This window comes from Elephas maximus, chromosome 18, assembly GCF_024166365.1.
Source record: "Elephas maximus indicus isolate mEleMax1 chromosome 18, mEleMax1 primary haplotype, whole genome shotgun sequence".
Classification (NCBI taxonomy): domain Eukaryota; kingdom Metazoa; phylum Chordata; class Mammalia; order Proboscidea; family Elephantidae; genus Elephas; species Elephas maximus.
In genome coordinates this window covers 25,229,655-25,253,330 of record NC_064836.1, presented here as the reverse complement: position 1 = coordinate 25,253,330, position 23,676 = coordinate 25,229,655, and the positions used below count along the sequence as shown (strand labels likewise).

The 23,676-nt window shown below is 45.2% G+C and overlaps 1 protein-coding gene across 5 annotated transcripts in view; it reads right to left on the bottom strand.

Annotated features, from left to right (window-relative positions):
- The window catches only part of SETD4 (SET domain containing 4), a 38,424-nt gene extending 24,695 nt beyond the window's left edge, over positions 1-13,729 (bottom strand). The window contains exons 1-6 of one of the 5 annotated variants that reach the window (XM_049858044.1): positions 12,392-13,729; positions 11,291-11,378; positions 7,817-7,912; positions 5,362-5,399; positions 3,006-3,094; positions 880-1,309 (exon numbers count right to left, since the gene is read on the bottom strand). In XM_049858044.1, the coding sequence (XP_049714001.1) occupies positions 880-1,309; positions 3,006-3,094; positions 5,362-5,399; positions 7,817-7,912; positions 11,291-11,378; positions 12,392-12,460 (810 nt within the window). In that variant the 5' untranslated portion in view covers positions 12,461-13,729. Of the gene's footprint in view, positions 1-879; positions 1,310-3,005; positions 3,095-5,361; positions 5,400-7,816; positions 7,913-11,290; positions 11,444-12,391 lie in introns of all 5 variants that reach the window. The other 4 variants (XM_049858048.1, XM_049858047.1, XM_049858046.1 and 1 more) reach the window with 4 other exon arrangements.
- Positions 13,730-23,676: the final 9,947 nt, after the last annotated feature.

The following is a 23,676-nucleotide window of genomic DNA, read 5'->3' as shown; positions in this document are numbered from 1 at the left end:
AGATTTCTACTGTATTAGGACGAGTCCCTTGACTCTTCCCTTTTTTTCATTTTATTTTGTAAATCATCCTTGTTTTACCTATAAGACCCATTAAGGGAAGCTGGGACAACAAATCCAATAAGGCTTCTCAGACTATTGCTCAATTTTGTAATAGCAAGGTTACATGGGGTGCCCATGTAACTTAATCACAGTATTTACCATGACCTGGGTATGGGGTATTTCCGACCATCATAAAGCCAATCGGCATGGCCTGCACACGCAGCGTATTAGCTGCTTCGTCTGGGGTGTTCCACTTGGCATTTAAAGAAGGAGGGTGGTCTCCCTTCTCAGGGTACACAAACTTCAGAGCAGTTTTTATAGTCCACCAGATGAGCTGTCCCCTCAGGGACAACCTGCCATGTGCCTGGATAACGTACAGCCGCTTGTGCTAAGCACTGGAGTTACAAACAGGAACCAGGCAAAGTCCCCACCTTCAAAGATGTCAGAGCACAGCAGGGGAAGAGGCAAGTCCCTCTGTGTCATGCTCTGACAGCGACGCGTCCAAGTGTAAAAGGGAATGGGACTGGAAAGCACGCAAAGCTTCAGCCCCCCTTCTGGAAGGAGAAAGAAAGACTCTGCCACAGGGGGGATGCTGGGGAAGACAGGCCAGGAGGTACAGTATGGGGCTAGACAGAAGATCTGAGGAAAAGGGCAAAAGAAAAAGGATGCCAGCAATGAAAGTGGGCTAGGAAGAAAAAACAGAAGCATACCTGACAACAGGTTCGTCTAAGAGTTTAACTAAAGCCAGCTATGCCTGGTTTTGTTTACAATACAGTCACGGTTTTACACGTTTGAGTCCTTCCTATCCAAACAGAATGTGCCCCCGGATGGATTTCTCACCTGGACGTCCGGACTGTGGTTCAGCAGATCCAGGTACGGGGCGAGCGCACATGTGTCCGGCTCTGCAGAGAAGCATCTGAGCTGCCTGTGCCTCAGGTACACCGCTCTGGTGTTAACAGTGCACCAGGCCCACAGAAGGGCGCTGTAGGTGAAGATGTTTTCAACCGCCTCTGAGAAGAGAGGCTGCAGGGAGGAGAAAAAGTCTCTGAAGGATGTAAAAAACTCCTGAACGTGGGTCCTCTGCTCTTGAGCCTTTGCTCTTAAAGGCCTGGGAAGAAGATTCACCACTTCCGGTTCCCAACAAACAGGGCAGGTGTAGGTCTTGGGTAGCGTCTCCAGGTAAGGCTTCCAGGAAGACTGGTCCCCAGCATGCTTTTCTAAGACTAGAAAGGTGCACAGGGCCAGCAGAGGAGATGGAGGTGGCTTCCACCTGGTACAATTAAACAAGTTTAAAGGAATTACTGTTACTCAAAGTATAGAATAAGCTAAATGTATAAATACCCTAGTGGTTTGTTTTGCAGCTAGATGGATTATGCTCAAACTGTCAATCACACCAAGTTTACTTAAGGGACTTAACAGTTTCTTCCCTCCTCAGCCCTTCAGTCTGTGAGGGACATCCTCACTGCAAGTGTTCTGAGAAAGTCCTACTGATGAGAGAAGAACTGAACCACTAGATTAAGTACCAAATCTATTTAGAAGAGATTCCTCTTTGTAAAAATCTCTTTGCTTCCACCTTAGATTTCCAGTTTGAAAACTTGCCACAAGTCCACTTGTATCACTTAGATAAGAACATAAAAATTGGTGGAAAAAAGCTAGACCCACACCACACAATACAGGAGCCACCAGCTAACCCAAAAATAAAACCAAACCCATTGCCACCAAGTTGATTCTGACTCATGGCAACCCCAGGTGTTACAGAGAAGAACAGCTCCATAGGGTTTTCTTTACTGTAATCATTTCAGAAGCAGACTGCCAGACCTTTTTTCCATGGCACCACTGAATGTATTCCAAACTGCCAATTTTTAGCTTAGCAGTTATACACAAATCATTTGGGACCTACCAACTAGTTATATGTGGCTATATAAATTTTAATTAATAAAAATTAAACAACATTTAAAATCAATGGACTAGTGGCTACTACACTGAATAATACAGAATAAAACATTCTCATCACATCAGAAAGTTCAATTGGATGCCACTAACCTAGACCAAACAATGGATATGCTTATTACACACTTGTCATACTTCTGAACCTTTTATTTCTAACTTCCCTTGCTTGGCTACATTACATACTTTTATTTGTTTGCACAGTTACCAATAAAAATACATCATGGTGCATGCAAGGACTGAGCAAATACTTCAAGGTCTGGATTTGTATATTACTGAACTCTCTACGCAAAGTTTCAGAAAAATACAGAAAATGTAAATCTTAACAGCATCCTTGCCTTTACTCCAGCCTACAAGGATACATCTGCCCTTTTACAAAAACATTCTGGGGTAGGAAAAAATCCAGAATTTACCTTGAGATTAAAAGACAAACTAGACAATCTCTCAACCTTCCTAATTTAGAAATCCCCCTGTTGAGCATCTCAGTCACCCTACCCTTGGAAAGCCCCCAAAACCAAGGCCCACCATAACATGCATCAGAAAATACTCCCCAGCTCCCTCTATGCATCCTCTCCTCTGTGCTAAGAAAAACTAATTCTTTCATAAGGTCGACATCTTTTCATCTGAAGAATTCAAGCAAATACAAGTAAGGGTAAAAATAAAAGAAAATAACATTTGTCAAGACCTCCTGTGATGGTAGAAAGGTAGGTCACTGAGTTGAGACACTGTGTCTGTGATTCACACATACCCTCACCATCAAGCTTCATTTTCAGATAAGTGATGGACCAGGACTCAACCCATATTCCAGGCAGCCCAGAAAAACCTTAAAATTTCAGTTGACAATGAATTAAGAACAAACTTCATGGAACCAAATAAACTTTTCAAATAATTTGAGATATTTATTACTTATACAAAGGGGTTGGGTCTTAATGAACTATGTCTCAATGACATACTGGCCAATGACAAAGACCTTAAGGGACATGCACGACCACCATACCAACACAGGCACGATCACTTACTTGGTAATGTATGCCCCTAAGTAGCTTCTAATCACCGTGTCTGTGGTGAGCAGGCAACTCTCTGGCAATGAAATAATCATCTGTCCCACCTTACCAAAAAGAAAGTAAAGTTTAAAACACTCATGCTTTGGAATTACCTGTCAGTTTTGTAAAATCACTGTTTCCACCATTATCTACGAAGACTCCACTAGACCCCAACCATGGACTGATAGAAAGCCCACGTGGTCTCGCTCCCACGTCCCTGAGTCAGCAGGTATAGGCAAGGCTGCTCCAATGCCACGTACTACATCCCCAAAAAGAGCTACAGGTTAATGATATGACCCACTACCGTCAACCTTTCTCCTGGAAGGAATGGGAGACAGTTTGACAACTTAAATTATAACATTCCTTCATTTTTTTATGGCGGGAAATAGTGCTCCCTAAGGTGGTGTAGGAAAACCTGGTGGTGTAGTGGTTAAGTGCTACAACTGCTAACTAAGAGGTCGGCAGTTCAAATCCACCAGGCACTCCTTGGAAACTCTATGGCGCAGTTCTACTCTGTCCTATAGGGTCGCTATGAGTTGGAATCGACTCAACGGCACTGGGTTTGGTTTTTTGGAAGGTGGTGCAGTGGCTAAATGTCTGAATCCACCAGCCACTCCTTGGGGGCAGTTCTACTCTTGTTCTATAGTGTCACTATGAGTCAGAATTGATTCGACGTCAACAGGTTATGGGAAACAGGCAGAAACCACCAAAAATGATTGCATCCAGTGAAATCCAGGGGCCCAGTGACCACTCCAGGCAAGAGCCTACTGTCTACATCACCCGTTACTAGCCAACTAGCTAAAGAAAGGGCAGCCCACCCAGCACAGCAAAAATCTAATTCTACCACTTAGAAAAGTTTGAGTTTCTCTCACCATAATACAGGAAAAAAAAAAAAAAATTAAGATGGAAAGTAACAGACACCAGAAACAAAGCACTAAGAAGCCAGACTTAAAATCCTGCCTTCATTACCACTGGCACCCAAGTTTGACTAAAAATCTCAGCCACTCCAAGAGCAAATCTTCAGGGTTCAATTTCTGGATTCGTCATCAGTAATGCAAGATTAAACTGGTGATCGCTGCAGTCCCTTCCAACCCCAAAATGCCACGATTTTCTGATTAATATAAAAGTCACTCAGTGGAAATGTTCTATATCTTGACTGGGGTGTATCCTTTTGTCATCAAAACTCACCGAACTGTACATTTCACCAAATGCAAAATATGTCTTAGCTAAAAAAAATTTCATTTAAAAAAGAAAAAAATACATTTTAAAACACATGTGAAGCAATCTCCAAGTATCAACAAAAACTGTTGCTGTGTGTCACCAAGTCCTTGAAAAACTAGCATATCTTAGGCCAATAAATTTAAGAGATTCAAAATTGAAAAATAAATAAATAATAAGTAAATGAATTAACTTGAGTTTTAAGGAAGATTTTGTATTAAAATTGAAAAATAAATAAATAATAAGTAAATGAATTAACTTGAGTTTTAAGGAAGATTTTGTATTAGGAATCCTTTAAATCACACAGAAAGAAAAAAAGGGACCGTAGAGGTTGTCTGTCACCCTGCCTCCTCCTGTGACAGTGCCTAAGCAGCAGCAGAGAGGAAAGGAGCCCTGCGGCCCCCCAGCTAGGTGAGGCCGTCCTGGGCTTGGCCCGGAGGCACTGCTGGCTCAGGCCTATACTTCCTGCACTGCGCACAGCCTCTCAGAGAACAGCTGCCCCGGCCCATGTGAAAATGACCTCGACTCAGAGTCTGCTGCGGCAGGCTGCTGGTTGCTGCCCCAACACACCGCTTCTCCCGCTCCAACTGAGGGCATGGTGACAGGGACGGGGCGGCTCGCGCCGTTCCCTGCAGTCGGCTGTGGCTGTGGACTGACTTCTGGCTAGGGAGATTTCCACAGGAGTTTCCTCACAGGGAAGAAGCCTGACTTTCTTCACCCAGCCTGCAGCTGATGCTCCCTCTAGCATGGATGGGGACCAGGCAAGGAGCCTGGGACGCCCTCTAGGTGCATGGACAGGGGACTGCAAGAAACTTGGGGCGCCCTCTAGGGGCATGGGTGGGGGGCTGCAAGGAGCCTGAGACTCCAAGGGCCACAGGGGCCCTGGTCTGCCTACTCCTTTCCCAGAAAGCAAAATAAGCTCCACTCTGTTTAAGCCCTTTTACTTTGAATTTGTCTCTCAGGTGCCACAACACTTAATAGAACTATATTCAAAGATATCCACTAGGTAAGTTAAGAAATGCCGGTAAGTCAAAATGTTTTAAAAACGTTTTGAACCACAAAACAAAGCAGGAAAACCAACAATGAGTTTCAAGGATAAAGGAGAAATTCTGACCTGCAGGGATGTTTTGCTCATCAGTCCCCTTCCTGTACCTAGGAAAGCAAAGAAATAACAAAGGATAAATCCTGCTGTGTCCTCAAGGCCCTAAAGAGACAACTTTGCATTAAAAAAAAATGTTAGTAACTTCAAAACTACACAAAGCTGAAGCTGTTGAGTTTCTCTCCACCTTTGACTCCCAGGGGAAAACATGGTATCAGGAAGCCTCATGCCCTTGTGGCTTTATAATCCTTGTAGGGTGCCCTGTAGGAGCAGTGGTGGTTCAGTGGTAGAATTCTTGCCTTCTGTGCAGGAGATTCCCAGCTAATGCCCCTCGTGTGCAGCCACCACCCGTCTGTCGGTAGAGGCTTGTGTGTTGCCTCAATGCTGAACAGGTTTCAGCGGCGCTTCCAGACTAAGACAGACTAGGAGAAAAGGCCTTGTAATCTACTTTCAAAAATCAGCCAGTGAAAATCCTACGGACACAAAGGTCCAGTCCACAACTGATCATGGGGAGGCACAGGACTGGGCAGTGTTTCAGTCTGTTGTGCATGGGGTCGCCATGAGTGGGGAACCAACTGCACGGCAGCTCACAACAAGATGGCCTATCATATGAACCAACATGGACTTAACACAGATCTGTGCTGGGCCTCTTACAAGAACTCTCACGCTGGGACTCCCTCCCTCAAGCAGGAGGCCAGTCCTGATTCCCATCTAACCTCAGCGCTACTTTTATCCTTACAAGACCCAGCCTTCCCCAGTAACAATCTCTGAGGGCCCTCTGGTTGACTGACCAGCAAACCCCACTCCAGGTCCCAGAAAGCCTGTGGATTACATCCTTCCCTCCCCAGCCAGGTAGCCCATCACATGAGCTCTGCCTTGACATGGGTGAACACGGCGGGGATCTACAGATCCAGGCCAGCCGCTGCCTACGAGCCAAAGCTTTAGGGGGCGGCCAATCATAGTCGTAACCTCACCAGCCGCACTTTCAGCCCACCAGCTTCCTGCAGCTGAGCTCTCCACGTGGAGCCTCCCCTCTTGGGCCAGTCAGGTGAACCTCCAGAGGATGCTCGGGTGCGGCGCTTCCAGCAGACTCAGGTATTATAGGACCTAACAGGCCTAGAGCTGAAACACTCATCTTTTCATATTCATAGTCTTTGACCTTTCTTCTGTCAGCTGGGAGGGCATATAATTCCACACAGGCCAACCCCTGCAGGACTTGAGGAGCTCCTGGGTCACGGGGGAACTACAGCCTTGAGTCAAGTGTTTGGCTAGTCGGAGTTAGTATGTCCTAACACTTGATTCCTCACCCAGGAGCATACTGGCTGCTCGGACAAATGGTTTTGGTTTTAGGAACTTATTTCATTTGTTTTGTACATCCCATGGTGGCATTAATCTTCCCTGTGGGCTGGAATCCTTCCTGAATCAATTACTAATGGGAAGATTTTTTTCTATAGAGTCATCCTTCAAAAGACTCACGTGCTAATTTACATCAGAGTTTCTCTCCCAGACATATATGAACAGAACCTGGCATATGGAATAAATCTGGAAGACATGTTACCAATATTTCTACAATATACAGTTCAGTATCAAAGAATATATCATACTAACCTGCACTTCCTATCATTTTTCATTTTTTTTACTGGATAAACTAAACCAGGTAGAAAGTGGCCAGAAGGAGCTTATAAAAGTAGAGCTTATTACAAACTTCTCATTGCCTTCAAATCTCTGCTATCTTAAATTCACACGGGAGGCCTGGATTTCGGCAGTGCCTTTGGTGTTGACAGGAGACACATAGGGTTCTGTCCAAGGCAGAGATTAGATGAGAGACTAAGGACAGAATCTCAATAGCTATGTGGGAGCCTTGCCATTCCCCTCCCCACACCAAGATGTATTCCTCAGAATCTTATTGATTTTGACTGAATCCCAAAAATATCCCCTCCTATCATACTTAATGATATAAAAACATATAAAGCACTCAGAGGAGGTCCCTTGCCTCCAGAATATAAGCAGCAGGCTGTGATCATAGCCAAATAATTTAGCTGTAGCACCTCCAGGGCCATGAACCTAGAGTTAGGCCCCAGGCAAGTTGTCCCCACTCATAAAACTGGAAACTCTTCCCTGCTCCAAATTATAAACAGGTGATTTATTTTTGGACATTCCATCTAAACCATATGCCAATTCCTGCTTGATCGCCATAAACCTGTCCTTCTTAAGCCAAAGTGATACCCACGAAGTAGGTGGGCCTTAGGCACAGCTAGTCCACTCCTGACAAGCCACTTTTAATTCATTTTTAGAACAAGATGACATACAATAAACATTACAGCTCCAAGGCAGGAAGCCTGACACACAACAGAGGCTGTGCACCACAGAGAGCAGCGCTCACCTGGAAGAGTCACCCAGGCGTTCCCACCACCTGCGCCCACATGTTTCTCATATAGAAAGGTCATGAGAGTCAAACACCAGACTTTACCTGGAAAACGAGCAGGTATTAAATTTGTATCTTCAAACTTCCTATCTTTCAGCCATTTCTTAAGCTCTATAAATTCAGACTTGTAGCTCTCATTCACTAATCAGGAGAGGAGAGAACAGACAATGATTAAAGTCAACTATATAATCAGGTCACCATTTTTTAAAAATCTCTGATGAACTGTCTCAGGCAGACAGTCATATTATAAAAGGAAATAAAATTTTTAAAAAGAACAAATAGTGTAAACTAGCTCATAGGAACCCCATGTGTTACAGAGTAGAAATGTTCCATAGGGTTTTCTTCTTAAAAAGCAAAGATGTAAGTTTAAGGACTAAAGTACACCTGCCCCAAGACATGGTGTTTTCAATCGGATCATATGCATGTGAAAGCTGGATGATGAATAAGGAAGACAGGAGAAGAATTGATGCCTTTGAATTATGATGTTGGCAAAGAATATTGAACATACCATGGACTGCCAGAAGAAATCAAGAGATCTGTCTTGGGAGAAGTACAGCCAGAATGCTGTAGAAGTGAGGATGGCAAGACTTCGTCTCACACACTTTGGACATGTTATCAGGAGGGACCAGTCCCTGGAGAAGGACATTATGCTTGGTAAAGCAGAGGGTCAGCAAAAAGAGGAAGACCCTCAATGAGATGGACTGACACAGTGGCTGCAACAATGGGCTCAAACACAGTAATGGTTGTGAGGATGCTGCAGGGCACGGCAGTGTTTCGTTCTATTGTACACAGGGTCGCTATGAGTCAGAACCTACTCGACAGCACCTAACAACAATAATCTTTGAAGAAGCAGATCAACAGGCCTTTCTTCCCTGGTGCCACTGGGTGCGTGTGAACTGAACACATTTAGGTTAGCAATCGAGCAGAAACACTTTGCACCACCTAGGGACTTTCCCATCCACTAGGATGACTATAATCAAGAAGACAGACAATAACAAGTGTTGGGGAGAACGCAGAAGAATTGCATCTCTCATAAACTGCTGGCGGGAATGCAAAATGGAACAACCACTTTGAAAAGCAACTTGGTAGCTTTTTAAAAAGTTAAACATAAAACAAGCATATGATCCAGCCACTCCACTCTTAGGTATTTACCCAAAAGAAAACAAAGCATATGTCTATATAGACCTGTACACATATGTTCACAGCTTTACTGTAATAGCCAATAACTGAAAACAACCCAAATGTCCATCAGCAGAATAAACAAATTGTGAAATATTATTGAGCAATACAATTGACTATTAATGCCCATAACAATACGGAATCATCTCAAAATTAAGCTAAGTGAAAGAAGCCAGATAAAAGAAAATTGTGAAATATTTTTCAGCAATACAATTGACTATTAATACATATAACGACATGGAATTATCTCAAAATTAAACTAAGTGGAAAAAAAAAAAAAACTGAAAGAAGCCAGATAGAAGAATATACAGCCATGCACCACGTAACAGCCAACTGCCTATGCATCCACTGCCCCATGAGGTTACATCCTTTATTTTATTTCTTACAGAGCAGTGAGTAATAACAGGCCTGGGATTCTAATCTTTGTTCTGTCATAAGTATGCTGCATGACAAAGTACCTCCCTGGGTCTCTTTGTCTGCAAAGAATGTCTCCAACATCCTTTAAGGCTCCGAAGTCAGAACCGGAGCTTCACGACTGAAGGCCTGTTTACCCCAGGTCGGTGGGCTACCTGGTGTGGGTTTGGTTCATAAGGATGTGAGAGTGGTGGGGCCCCGGAGGACTAACCCCCAGTCCTCACCACCTGGGATCACCACCTCCAAGGCTGCACAAACCCCTCCTACCCACCCCGAAAGCACACAGACAGAGCGGACTGGCTTCCAGAGCCGAGTGGAGGCCACAGGCTTGGGACATAGGAACCCAGGGCTTCAGCAACCAGAGGAAGAACTGGAGGAGCTGCAGCTTGACGAGTGCTGTTGTTCACACAACATCCTATTTCACAGAACAATCATGGACGTTAAATGATGCAAGACTGTATACTGTATAATTCCACTTCTGTAAAACTCAGTAAAACAAACTATTCTATAGTGATAGCAGGTAAGTGGTTGCCTAGGGACAGGGCGGAGAACATTCAAAGAGGGGTGGGAGAAAGGGATTACACAGGGCAACAAAGAAGCTTGTAGGGTGACAGAGATGTTCATTATCTTGACTGTGGTGAATTGTTTCAAGGGAACACACAGATATTAATCTTTATCAAATTGTACACTTTATATATGAGACATTATGTGCCAATTATACCACAATAAAGTTGTTCAAAAAAAAGGCTTCCCAAAATGTTGTCAACAAATTAGATAATAGAGTTTATGGTAAGAGCAATCAATCACTGAGTGTTTACTGAGTATCTACTACACACGGCACTCTGCTAACCACTGTGGGGCATGCTCAACAAGTTCTTTACCCTCAAGAAGTCGACTATTTAGCTGGGAAACAAGATTTCCAAGAAAAACAATTGGAAAGCCACAAGGGCCTTAAGAGTGACTCCCAGTAAGCATACACCAATTCAGACAAGGGCAATATTAGTGCCAACTGTAGAAGACATTACCAAGAAACTAAGAGCTCAGCTAAGCCTTGAAAGCTGGAGAGAAACTGGGCAAGAAAGGAAAAGGAAAACAGGTGTTCTAGGCTGCAGGAGAAATGCAAGGAATGGCACAGAAATGGAAGTGTGTGGGGTACGTTCAGGCAGTAGTGAGCAGAGATTACACTTTCAGGACATGGAGACAGGAGCATGGAACCCCCTTATAAAGGAGGGCAGAATGCCTAGCAGGAGTTGTTCAGATATCATGCAAAAAGGGTATGAGGATCCCTGGAAGCTCTTTAACCAAAAAGGCAGCATGGAAGCAGTCCTTTAAGAAAGTTAGACCGACAGCAATAAATGCAACAGCCAACAGGGAAGAAAAACAAGGGGGGTTTTCAGCCAAGAGCCAGTTGAAATCATCACGGTGTACAGACAGAAGCCAACCTAGGAAAGGACACTGGCTACAGAAGGTAAAAAACAGTTAAAGACTACCTCAATGGTGGTGCTGACATATTTGGGGTCAACGAGGAGGAATGTTATTAATTTTTGTGAAAACAATAATTGCATTTATGTAGTACTTCCCAGTTGGCCAAGCACTTTCACATACAGTATGTCATTCAGACTAGGTTATACTGAATGTGAAGTAACTAATTTATATCCAAACAGTGATATCCAACAGGTGACAAGAGCTCAGGAGAGGAGGTCAAAACAGGAACCTGGGAATCATCCCCAGAGAAGACAGAGTTGGAGCAATGAGTTAAATATATCTGTAGTCCTACAAATGTTTAAAAGAAAAGAGTACTCTTTCAAAAATGTTGTCTTTGAAGATTATCCACATGCCTCTGATAAAAGGTATGTGTATGAAGAGACACCAATCAACAAAGGATGCCTATTTTGAACACTGACCCCAAAGGAATCAAAACTATACCTCCTCTCGATTCAGAACTTCTGAAGAGCTTTCGTCTTCTGATCCGGCTTGTTCTCCCTCTTCCCTTCGGCATACTAAAATGCAGTTTCTGTTTAGGTCAAAAGCATTTTCTTTAAGTTTTCTATTGTATGATATAATCACCAATCTTCGTACCTATAAGTATTTAAATACACAAATGCATACAATTCAGTAAACTATTTCTCTAACGAGTTTCTACGAAAGGCTTATGCTGTGAGCTAAGTCATAATTCCCTGTACAGTAATGGACTGCCCTTTACACTGGTCCCTCTAAAACAGCTTTATCTTGAGGTCCTACTTAAAAAAACAAAAACAAATCTGTTGCCTTTGAGTTGATTCCAACTCATAGTGACCCTTTAAGACAGAGCAGAACTGCCCCACAGCTGGTAGATTTGAACTGCCAACCATTTGGTTGGCAACCGAGCTCTTAACCACTGAGCCGACAGGGCGCCGAAGTCCTACTAAATGCTGATTAATCATGGAAATCCTCATAATTGATTTCAGAAATGTGCACTTTGGTGACTTATACATTTCAATTCTAATCAATAGTTATTAAGCACCAACTTAACTATACTTAGATATAAACATTCTATTAAAGAGTAGGCAATAAGCCACCATCAACGAGGAAATCTTAGGGGAAAAAAATCCCCTTTCAGTACGGAGTAAATAGTGGGGTTTGTTTTTAAGATACCAAGATTCTGAAATAATATAACTAAATGGGTACTTGAAACAGATTAGGGAGAGAATGAGAACTAAAAACACAGACAAACCAAAGAGATAATCGTAAAATCTATAATGGCTACTAGTTTCTACAGGCTATTTCCCTGCAAGCATAAAAAATGAAACCCAGTAAACACACCAGTATGATACAGGCAGTGGAGTATTATGCAAATGTTAATTAGAAGAAAAAATGAAAGCTAAGATGTAAAAATGTCCAAGACCCATTAAGTGAAAAGGGAAAGCTGCAAGATAGTATAAAAGAAAATAACCTTTTTGTGTTTGGTTTTGAGCATATTATATATGCCTATAAAAGAGAAGGATTTTGAGAAAAAAGGAAATTAAAAAATGTGCTACCAATGGTTACCTGTGGGGATCTGGATGGAGAGTAAAGGCAGAGGAGGTTGTTACTTCTTTTACTTTTGTATCCTCCCATGTTGTGGTTTACATGTGTACAGAGGTGACATAAATATGATTACACACATGTATATATATGTATTTTAACCATGTAATTGTTTTACATCTACATCTAAAAACTACTAGAGCAGAAATGAATAAGAACTCCAGGCACTATTAATACATTTCAGCACTGTTCAGTTCATTGCTTGACCCATGGAAAGTTGACGAGTCCAGTCTCAGCACCAACGCGCAGCGAACCTCCAGCCCCCGTCCCTGTGGCTCTGCGTCCGTCCCTGCGGCTCGGTGCCGGTCCCTGCGGCTCTGCATCCATCCCTGCGGTTCTGCGTCTGTCCCTGCGGCTGGGTGCGCACACCGGCCGGGAGGCCCCCATGAAGACCAACGGCCCCGGACGCGCGCAGGCAGCCCCGGGTCGGGCGCCCAGAGTGACAGCCACTGCTAATGGTGCCGTCGGCGTCCCCACAGCCCTTGAACTCCAGGCGTGAGGTCATCCTACCGTCCTGGACACACGGCGCCACCCGCCAGTTTCCGACCAGGTGGACATAAGGCGCCGGTGGGTTACACACTAGGGCCTTCGGCCTTGCGCACTCCTCAGTGCGCCTGGACAGCAGCTTGTTAGGTGAAAATTCGCTAAATGAACGGCTTCCAAATGATGTGGGGTTACTGTTGTGCACAGTGTAACGCCAGACCTCGTAGGAGGCTATAATTTGAACTCAGCTCTCCTTTCTACATTGAATAAGAAAAATGAAAGATTGAGCGCCACTCGGCTTCCGTTACCTGGGCAGCGGGAGAGCCCCGCCCCCAGAAGTCCTTCCGGCTCACCTCGGGGTCAGAATCCAGCCTCCACGATGGTGGAGGCAGTGGCCGGGCCAGAGCACGTGGAAACCAAAAACAAGGCCTCAGATGAACGCGAGTTGAAACAGCAGGCCGAAGCCGGAGAGACCAAGCGCCATCATGCCACCTCGAGTCCTCCAAGTTCGAGTACCCAGGTTCTCAGTCAACCAGGCGGAGACCTCCCTCCGCGGCAAGGCTGCTTCCTTCCAGCGCGCGCAGGCGCGCCTGTTCCCCTGCACTTGCTGCGGCCGCCAATCTGTGCCGAGGGCACGACCCCCTCCTTACCCTGCCCACGCCCCAGAGCCAGCCGCAAGAGGCCGAGAAAACCTTTCTTCTGCAGCTGGAGGGAGAAACCTCCTGGGAAGCGCGTCTCTGCCCTGGCCTGAAGACAGGCGCCCGTGGTCCTCCAAGCTCAGTCTCGCCTCTCGGCCTAGTAGATCCTACCCCCTCCCCCCTTGCCCGGCAGGCATCGCCCCAGCAGCTCCCTGCCCGGTACCTCCCCACCCCTCCCTTGGCCTGAATAGCCCAGGTCCCAGCCCTCTGTCCGGCAAGAGCCCGCCCAGCCCGTGCTCTCTGCCCGGCTGGCGACCTTCCGGCTCCCGGGCCACCCCGCACCGTTTTAAGCCTGCCAGGCCCCGGCCCCGCCCTGTTGCCTGGTCCCGGACACAGTAGGGCCGGGTCCCAACCCCTCAGTGGTTAGCCCGGTCCTGTTGCCTGCCCCCCGACATAGCAGGGCCGGGTCCCGCCCCATCACCCGGATAGCCCCGCCTCATTGCCCACCCCCGGAAGTAGCAGGGCTGGGTCCCGCCCCCTCACCCGAATAGCCCCGCCTCATTGCCCACCCCCGGAGGTAGCAGGTCCGTGTCCCGCCCCTTCGCGCGGATAGGCCCCCCATTGTCCCGCTCCCGGAAGTAGCAGGCCGGGGCCCCGCCCCGGTGCTAAAAGCTACACCCTGTGATAGATGGGGTTTGGCGTGCTTACAAGATCTTTCTTTTGAGATTAAAATGAGAGTTCTGTGAAGAGCTTAAAACTAAATCTACTACTGCAGCAAAGCGTTGTATCATTTTGCAATCCCTGCATCACTCACACCCGCAGTTGTTAGAGACACTGCTAGTGACTGCGGCGGCATTTCATCTCTAGAAGCTGTGCCTGGTGTGTTCTCAGCAGGTCCTGCTGGTACCAGATGGAGCAGGAATCTAGGAACAGAGCACCGGGCACAGCTAATGTGTTCCCTCTGTTCCAGGAGAGCGCTGCTTTCGACTACAGTCCCTTTGTCCTTTATGGCTCTTGCTCTTGTGTGTCCTGCATCCTTAAGTACATCCACTGAAGGTGGGCACAGTGGTATTCTGGACAAAACACTGCAGGGAATGGGGCCACCAGGTTCCAAGGCCATTTCTCAGCTTGCAGCTCCAGCAACTTGAGTTTGACCTGCTACCCAACTGGGCCCGCTTTCAGGAACAGACTGGTGTGAAACCCATCTGTTGGGGGACAGCCCCAGCAAGGAAAGACCCTCACTGTGCATCCTGGCAGATAATCCAAAGAACTGACATGTAGCCCTTTCCAGATCCGAGAGTTTATTCAGGGAAACTTACACAGGCAAGCAGCTACTCTCCAGTGGCAACCACCTAGCAAGGGACCCAAGCTTATATACCGTTCCAGCTGGGACCAAAGCTCATCGTTTTCTCCCATGCCCTTGGGCAGTCAGTGTTCCCAGGGACTTCACGTCCAGGCCCAGAAGTTTTCCTTCTTGTTGCTAAGGCATTCCTTGGCCTTGGCCGCTGGCCCAGTCATGTCACTCCAGGCCTCGTACCTTAGCCTGAGTCCATCCTGAATTCATCCCAAGCATGCCTTGGGGAAGAGCAAAGCTGATTCTATTAGGGAGAGGATGCCTATAGCCGAATAGTATTACCCTACACCATCTTAGGAGACTGATAAGAGTTATGTGTGTGATTACTCAGGATCTGTGAGAAACTACATGCTCAAAGAAAGAACCAATGGGGAAATGGTGAATGCATTCATCCTTTGAGGCCCTGTGTCTCCCACCAGTTGCATAATTCTGGTAAACCCCAACAGCCAAAGATTGATTTACTGCAGCAAGAGAACCTGCACACCAGGAGAACCATGGGGCATTTCACCAAAGAGGAAAAACTGGGTTCTTATAAGATTTGAAAAATTAAATGAAGCAGTGTTTTTTATTGTTGTTTTTGTTTTTTGTTTTGCTACAGGCTGGGTGTGCAGGGGTTAACATCAGGCCTGGGCTGAGAAGGGGGCTCAGGGACCTGTTTTCTTAGAGATTTCGACAGTAAAACAAATGTGAAATGTGTCAAAAAAAACACCTTTTCTGAGTTCTGTACCTTACTGGAAATCAAGGTTACCTCTTCGTATGAAAGCAAGTGAGATCGTTCAGATTGTCCAGTGTGATATTCCATCCTCATCCTCAGACAGGTTTATAACAAACGCGTCTAGTCTTCCTCACTTCCTACTTGTATTAATGGCTACAGTCATTCTCTTCAGACACCGCTACATTAAAAACCTAGACATAATCACTTCCTCGGACATCACTTCCTCCTCACCTGTGATCACTCTCCAAATGTGAATGAGCCCTCTTCTTGGGAAAAAACTAACCTTATTACTGTGACTCAGGTTTCAGGGACCCTACCGGACAGAGTAGAACTGCCCCATTGGGTTCCCAAGGCTGTCAATCTTTACAAGAGCAGACTGCCACATCCTTCTCCCACGGAGGGCCTGATGGGTTCAAACTGGTGACCCTTCAGTTCACAGCTAAGTGCTTTAACCACTGCACCACCAGGGCTTCTTCCAGTTATCATAAATGGCTGCAAAACTATTCAATAAAAAGCTGAGGGGAATTTCATAATGGACGCTTCAAGCTGGTAGCCCCTGAATCCACTGATCAATCTTAATATCAAAACAAGAGACAACCAACACGTGTTTCCTAATTCCAGGCAAGAGAATATGCACCGCACCACCAACGAAGAATCCTTGCCAAAATGAAAACCTGATTCTGATCAAATCTCTGAAAGTAGCATCAGCTTATAAGAAATAGAGTGTGTCAAGATGCATTTCTAATCAGCAAAATCTAAATTGTAGGAAGTTCTACAAGATAAATGACCCAGTTTCTCCAAAAAAAATAAATGGCAAGGAAAAAAAGGAGGTGGAGGAGAGAAGAAAATATTAAAGATGATAAGAAACGGAAAAGTGTGTCAACCAAATGCAGTACGGGGACCTGTTTGGGTTTTAATTTCCACAGATCAACTTTAAGAAGAGATTTATGGTTTGGAGGGTGGATGAAAATGTTTCAAAGGTAGTTGTGATGGCTGCACACCCCTGTGAGTATATGAAAAACCAGTGAACTACACACTTTAAGTGGGTGAATTTTATGGTTTGTGAATTACATCTCGACAGAGAATTGAGAAAAGGAAATCTGTGAGATAAACAGAGACCCTTAGAACATGGACTGGATATTTAGTGATATTAAGGAATTACGTTGAGAGGTATATGAAGTATTAGGTTAACTCTGTCAAATATTACAAACAGGTTCAATAAGGTGAGCCCCGTGAGGTGAGGTCACTGGTGACCTGGACAGAACACTGCGGGGAGGGCATAAGAAAATCCTGAGTGGAACAGGTTCAGACAGAAGGGGGGAGAGGTGTGAAGACAGTGAGCATGTACAACTGTTTGGAGGAGTTTGTCTACAAAGCAAAGTAGACAAATGAGACAGTACCTAGAAGAGGATTGATCTCTGCAAAAACATTGTGTGGGGCTTGAAATAGACACCCAGTAGTTCACCACCCATCTGTCAGTTTGTCATACTATGGTGGCTCGTGTGTTGCCTTGATGTTGGAAGTCATGCCACCAGTATTTCAAATACCAGCAGGGTCCATGGTAGACAGGTTTCAGCAGAGCTTCCAGAGTTAGAGACTAGGAAAAAAGTCCTGACAATCTACTTCCAAAAATTAGCCAATGAAAAACCTATAGATCACCATAGAATAGTGTTCAATATAGTGCTGGGAGATGAGCTCCTAGATTGGAAGGCACTCAAATATACAGTGGCAACAACAAACTCAAGCATACCAACAATTGTAAAGATGGTGTAGGACCAGGCAATGTTTTGTTCTGTTGTACACGTGGTCCACATGAGTTGGAACCAACTCAGTGGCAACTAATAACAAGATGAATAGTAGCGTAAAGTTTGGGATAGCCCTGGGCACTGTTATCATCCCTAGGCCTGAGGGACACAGGGAGGGTGGTAACCAGAATCAGGGCAGAGAGAGATCTCTGTGACAAGAGACACAATCTTGACCTCAGTATCCTTCCTCCCACCAGTCTCTGCCAGGGTCCCCATCATCCCAACTCAACTAGAATCTAGAAGGAGTCTGAGGGAGCCCATCAGGACCTCCACATAGGTCAGCCCCCTGGTGTACAAGCAGGAAAGACCCAGCTCTGGAGGGCAAACAGAAGAGGCCCAGTAGATCACACACAGAGAGTGCTTAGCATTCCCTGTCCACCACAGGACTGGTGCTGCTGCCTATCATGGCCAGGGAGCTGAGAGCCACCCCCTCTCCCCATCCTGTATACTGCTCTTCACAACTTAAATGAAACACACATTCTGGGCCCCAGGGAAGAGTTAAGCTGTTCATTACATCAGTATTCTCGGAAGTTCCAAAGCCGCACAGAATCAGAGGGAGGCTAGAAGCTGCCAATGGCACGCTCATGTCCCTCTGCCCGCTCAGCATGCTCCTGCCAACTAGATGCAAGAGAATGCCTTTCCACGCCCAAGAGCTTCTTTCTAGAACCCCAACAGGTTGTTCTGCAAGGGAAGTCAGAACCGCCCACAGTCAACGTCTCTTGGGTGTTGAAGCATAAATACCCCAGCTCCCACTTCCGAGGTGTCATGGATTAAATTATGTACCATCCCCAACCCCCTCCCCTAAATATGTGCTGGAATCCTAAGCCCTATAATTGTGAATGTGATACTATTTAGAAATAGGGTGTTCTTTGTTATGTCAATCATATACCCAAGTAGGATGGATTCTAAATCTAATCACTTCTGAGTTATAAAAGGAGCAGATTAGATAGAAATACATAAGCACGGAAGGCAGACATACACCATGTGAGAATTATCCACAAACCAAGGAACACCCAGGACTACCCACAATGGAGAAATTGACACCACTGAGACCCTGATTTGAACTTTTAGCCTCCAGAACTGTGAGAAAATAAAATTCTGTCCTTTAAAGCCACTCACTCGTATCTGTTACTGCTCTAGAACACCAAGACACATGGGCAGAGAATTCTGACGCACACATTTCATACTGTTCCCCAAAGTCTCCCTATGGGATTGTGTTCCTGTCACACCATTTTCTGACTGCCTTCCTTCTGTGTCTCCCCACCCTACCCCATCCCTGTGTACTCTGCCCCTCCCAAATAAAGAACTTGCCCTTGAGTCCTTGTGTTAGGGTCTCCCGTCAAGCCCAAACTAACACAGAAGCACTGGATGAGCACTGTGCCCTACCTAGATGGCTCACTCCTTTGTAACATGGGCAGGGTGGGAGGGTGGGTGTCCCATGTGGCCCTTCCTTGATAGCTAACCTCCCTCATCCCGTATTTCCTTTGCTCCTTTCTTTCTCTTTTAACCCCTTCCCCTTTGGTGTCGCTGACCTACCTTCCACTTTCCTTGGGATCCAAACCCTTCCCTACATAATCAAGGTTCAGTCCTTTCTTGTTTCTTGCCAAGTCTACAGTGAGGAGTGTGCTAAGCAGCAGTGGCTATGATTCTCTGGCCAGTGACTACTGCCCCGTAGAGGAGGGGTGGGTTTGTTTTGTGTCTGCCGGTGCCCGCTGCGGATGGGACACTCTGGAGCATTGAGGAAGCTCCACCTTGGTCTGTGATTGGTTTCAAAAATAAAATACATCTGTCTTAGCTGCCTGCAGTCACGGCCAAAAAGAAGCTGAAGTTGTCCTCGTTGGAAGCTGTCCTCATTGAAGAACAGTATCCTGTCTCCTGAGTTGTATCCTGCTACCTCCAGGTTGATCCTTGTCCCGAGTTGTAACATGTTGTGGTGCAGTGGTTAAGTGTTCGGCTGCCAACTGAAACGGTGATGGTTCGATCTCACCAGCCGCTTCATGGGAGAAAGATGTGGCAGTCTGCTTCCATAAAGATTCACAGCCTTGGAAACCCTATGGGGCAGTTCTACTCTGTCCTGTGGGTCACCATGAGTTGGAATCGACTTGACGGCAATGGTTAACAGGTAACTTCTCTAATAAACCACATAAATGTGAATATAGTCTACGAGCTCTGGGTGGCCAATTATTAAACCCAGTATAGAAGTAAAGAGTGCATGGGGAGGACACCTGGTGTCAGAATCGGTAAAAACGTCAGAGAGTGGAGGTATGTCTGACCTCCACCTCACAGGAATCAGCTTTGTGCTGATCTTAATTCTCATCCCTCCTCTTGAAGTTAGACGAGACCTGATGCTACTACATTACAACCAGCAATGTCCTCAACATAAACTAATATGCTGATCTCAAAATGTTGAAAGAGGATTTACCCATTTCCTTTTCTAGCTTACATAACAAAACTTTAAGTAGACAAGGAATGTTGGTTTCGTAGTGCGCCAAGTGTACTACAGTAATACATTAATAACAGGAGAAACTGGGTGAGGGATATATGGGAACTCTCTGTACTGTATTTGCAACTTTTCTGTAAATCCAACCATACTAAAATTAAAAAAAAAAAAATTTTTTTTAAAGGCAAGAAATAGATGGTTCCAGATTTGGAACCACGATTCAGTGATGTCATCAAAGACCAATGCTATTTCTAACCTTCTGCCTCACCATCTTCAGTGAGTTGGCTAGTCATCCTTAAGTTTGTTTCATCGTGGTGGCAAGGTGGCTGCAACAGCTCCACACGTGACATCCCTACATAACTGTAAAGAAGAGAGGAAGAAAAAGGGCAGACGAAAAGAAAGTATTTCCTTCATCAGGGAGGAAAATAATGTATACTCCCATTTTATAGATGGGAAGTAAGTAAATTGTTTGAAGTTATATATCTACTAAACAGCTCAGAAAGCATTTGAACCCAGGCCTCAAATTCCATGCTCTGCCTCTTTACCCATTAAAACTCGTTCCTCTCAAGTAGATTCTGACTCATAGCGACCCTACAGGACAGAGGAGAACTGCCCCATAGGGTTTCCAAGGAGTGTCTGGTAAATTTGAACTGCCAACCTTTTGGATAGCAGCTGTAGCTCTTAACCACTACGCCACCAGGGTTTCCTCTGCTCTTTTAGGTAGGCTGATTAAACATCCTAAGCAAGCATAAAATGTAGGAAGAAAAGCCAGCATTAACGAGAGTTCTACGAGGGTAAATAAACATAAAAAATAAACATGGGCAAGGGAAAATCCTGTGAGCTTAATTTGATAAAATTCTATTCCACCATCTGTTAATACAGTAGTCACCACAGAACTGTGTATATTAGGATAGAGTAACTGCTTCAGACAAGTGAGTAATAAAGATGTTCATTTATCCTAAAAGTTAATTTTAGGATGATTAATTTTTTTTTTCAATCTACCAGCCAAGATGGTCCCAGCCCTTTCTCTCTCAGAAATGAAGTAAATCTTCCAACTCAGCCCTCAGCAGTAATAAAGGAGATTTGGGCCTCCATCTTCATGATTGTTTTGTTAGTATGGCTAGTGGAAGTGAGAACTGAATTTTAAATTGTATTCAATTATAATTAACTTAATTTACATTTAAATGGCTGCTTGTGACTAGTGGCTACCTTCTGGGACAGCAAAGGAAGGAAACTTGGCCTTGTAGTCCCTTTCCCCCAATTGTAAGTCATAAAAGGAAGGAAAAAAACTCATTTTCTATTGCCAAACTAATTTATGAACTTTCTGAGGATGTATTCCCTCATCTTATAATGGGCATAATAACACACATCCTGAGGTTTTACTTTGGGTGTGAGAAAAGGCTGCCAGCTGCCTTGCACACATACACTGCAGAGCCCTGACACAGGTAAGACGGTGGCCTGGACACAGGTAGAAAGGAGTTGCTCTGCAGATACCTAGAGAGGTACAGTAATGTAAATTCCCCAGAATTACTTGGGTGGCTGGACTGTCAAACTGCCCAAGGATAGGCCGGTAGCTTTGCTTTCACATACTCATGGGGGGAAAAGCATAGAAACTTAATCTCTTGCCATTTTCTTCCACTTGAGAAGGCATTCGAAAACTCTAGTTTCAGTGACTCAAAAAAAAACAAAACTCGGTGTTAGGAGCCCTGGTTGGCATAATGGTTAAGCCCTGGGCTGCTAACTGAAAGGTCAGTGGTTTGAACACACCAGCTGCAACGCAGGAGAGGAGACCTGGTGATCTGCTCCCCTAAAGATTGTTGTCGTTGTTAGGTGCTGTCGAGTCTGTTCCGACTAGAGACGCTACGTACAACAGGATTAAACGCTATCCAGTCCTACGCCATCCTCACAGTTGTTGCTATGTTTCAACACATTGTTGCAGCCACTTTATCAATCCATCTCATGGAGGGTCTTCCTCTTTTTCACTGACGCTCTACTTTACCAAGCATGATGTTTTTCTCCAGGAACTGGTCTCTCCTGATAACATGTCCATAAGTGTGTGAAACAAAGTCTCGCCATCTTCGCTTCTAAGGAGCGTTTTGCCTGTACTTCCAAGGCAGATTTGTTAGTTCTTCTGGTGGTCCATGGTATATTCAGTATTCCCTGTCAATGCCATAACTCAAATGCATCCGTTCTTCTTCCGTCCTTATTCATTGTCCAGCTTTCGCTTTTGTAAGAGGCAACTGAAAACACCAAGGCTTGGCTTAGGCACACCTTAGTCCTCAAAGTGACATCTTTGCTTTTTAACACTTTCTAGAAGTCTTTACAGCAGATTTGCTCAATGCAATATATCATTTAATTTCTTGACTGCTGCTTCCATGGCCGTTGATTGCAGAATCAAGTAAAATGAAATCCTTGAAAACTTCACTCTTTTCTTCATTTATCATGGTGTTGCTTATTGGTCCAGTTGTGAGGATTTTTGTTTTCTTTATGTTGAGGTGTAATCCATACTGAAGTCTTTGATCTTCATCAGTGAGTGCTTCAGGTCCTCTTCACTTTCAGCAAGCAAGGCTGCATATTGCGGGTTGTTAATCAGTCTTTCTCCAATCTTGATGCTGCATTCTTCATAGAGTCCAGCTTCTCAGATTATTTGCTCATCATACAGACAGAATAGGTATGGTGAAAGGATACAACCCTGATGCACATCTTTTCTGATTTTAAACCACAACCTATCCCCTTGTTCTGTTTGAATAACTGTCTCTTGGTCTAGGTACAGTTCCTCATGATCACAATTAAGTGTTCTGGAATTCCCATTCTTTGCAATGTTATCCATAATGTGTTATCATCCACACAATCTAATGCCTTTGCATAGTCAATAAAACACAGGTAGACATCTTTCTGGTATGTCCATCTGACATCAACAATGATATCCGTTGTTCCATGTTCTCTGAAGATTAAAAAAAAAAAAATTTTTTTTTTTTTTTTTTAAGATTACAACCTAGGAAACCCAATGGGGCAGTTCTAGTCTGTCCTGTAGGATCACTATGAGCTGGAATTAACTTAAGGCAAACTAGTGAAGCCCACGTAATACCCTCCCTTTTTTTTTTAGTGTGGCAAGTGTATAGGTAACAGAACATTTGCTATTTCTACAGTCTTCACAAGTACAGTTCACTGACATTAATTACATCATGTCCAACCATCATCCTTTACTGTTCACGAATTTTTCCATCATTCTTACCAGTAGCTCAGTGGCCCCTAAGGATTGTGTCTTTCTTTCCTCCTCTCTCCCACCCATCCCTGGTATGCAGTAATAAACTTTTATCTCCATAACCTGCCTAGTCTAGATCTTTCGTAGAAGTGGGGTTTCGTGACTGACTTATCTCACTCAGCAAAATGTTTTCAAGGTTCGTTTCCTGAAGGCACTTTGTGAACAGCTGAATAGCAGCGGGAATAGGAGGACAAACCTGGAGAACCACGGAAAAGGATTTGGTTCAGATCTAGTCCCTGGGCTAGTCCGAATGGCTCTTTGCTGCAAGGTGGGCAGCTGCCATCACTGAAGCCCTAGGCTGGATTTCCAAAGTCTTCCCAGGCCGCTCTCTCGGAACACGCTCCGCACACCATAGTGAGGACCCCAAACTCCAGGTGAGGGGGAGCTCTCCCGCGGGGACCCCTCCCCGAAACGGAGGCCACGCCCTCGCCCGCGACTGCGCGCTCCGCCCTGGCGACCCCGGCACGCATCCCGCCGGGTCGCGCGGAGCCTCCGCCCACAGTCGCTCTGAGACGCCGCGCGCGCCGCCCCCAGTGCAGCCTGGTCGGC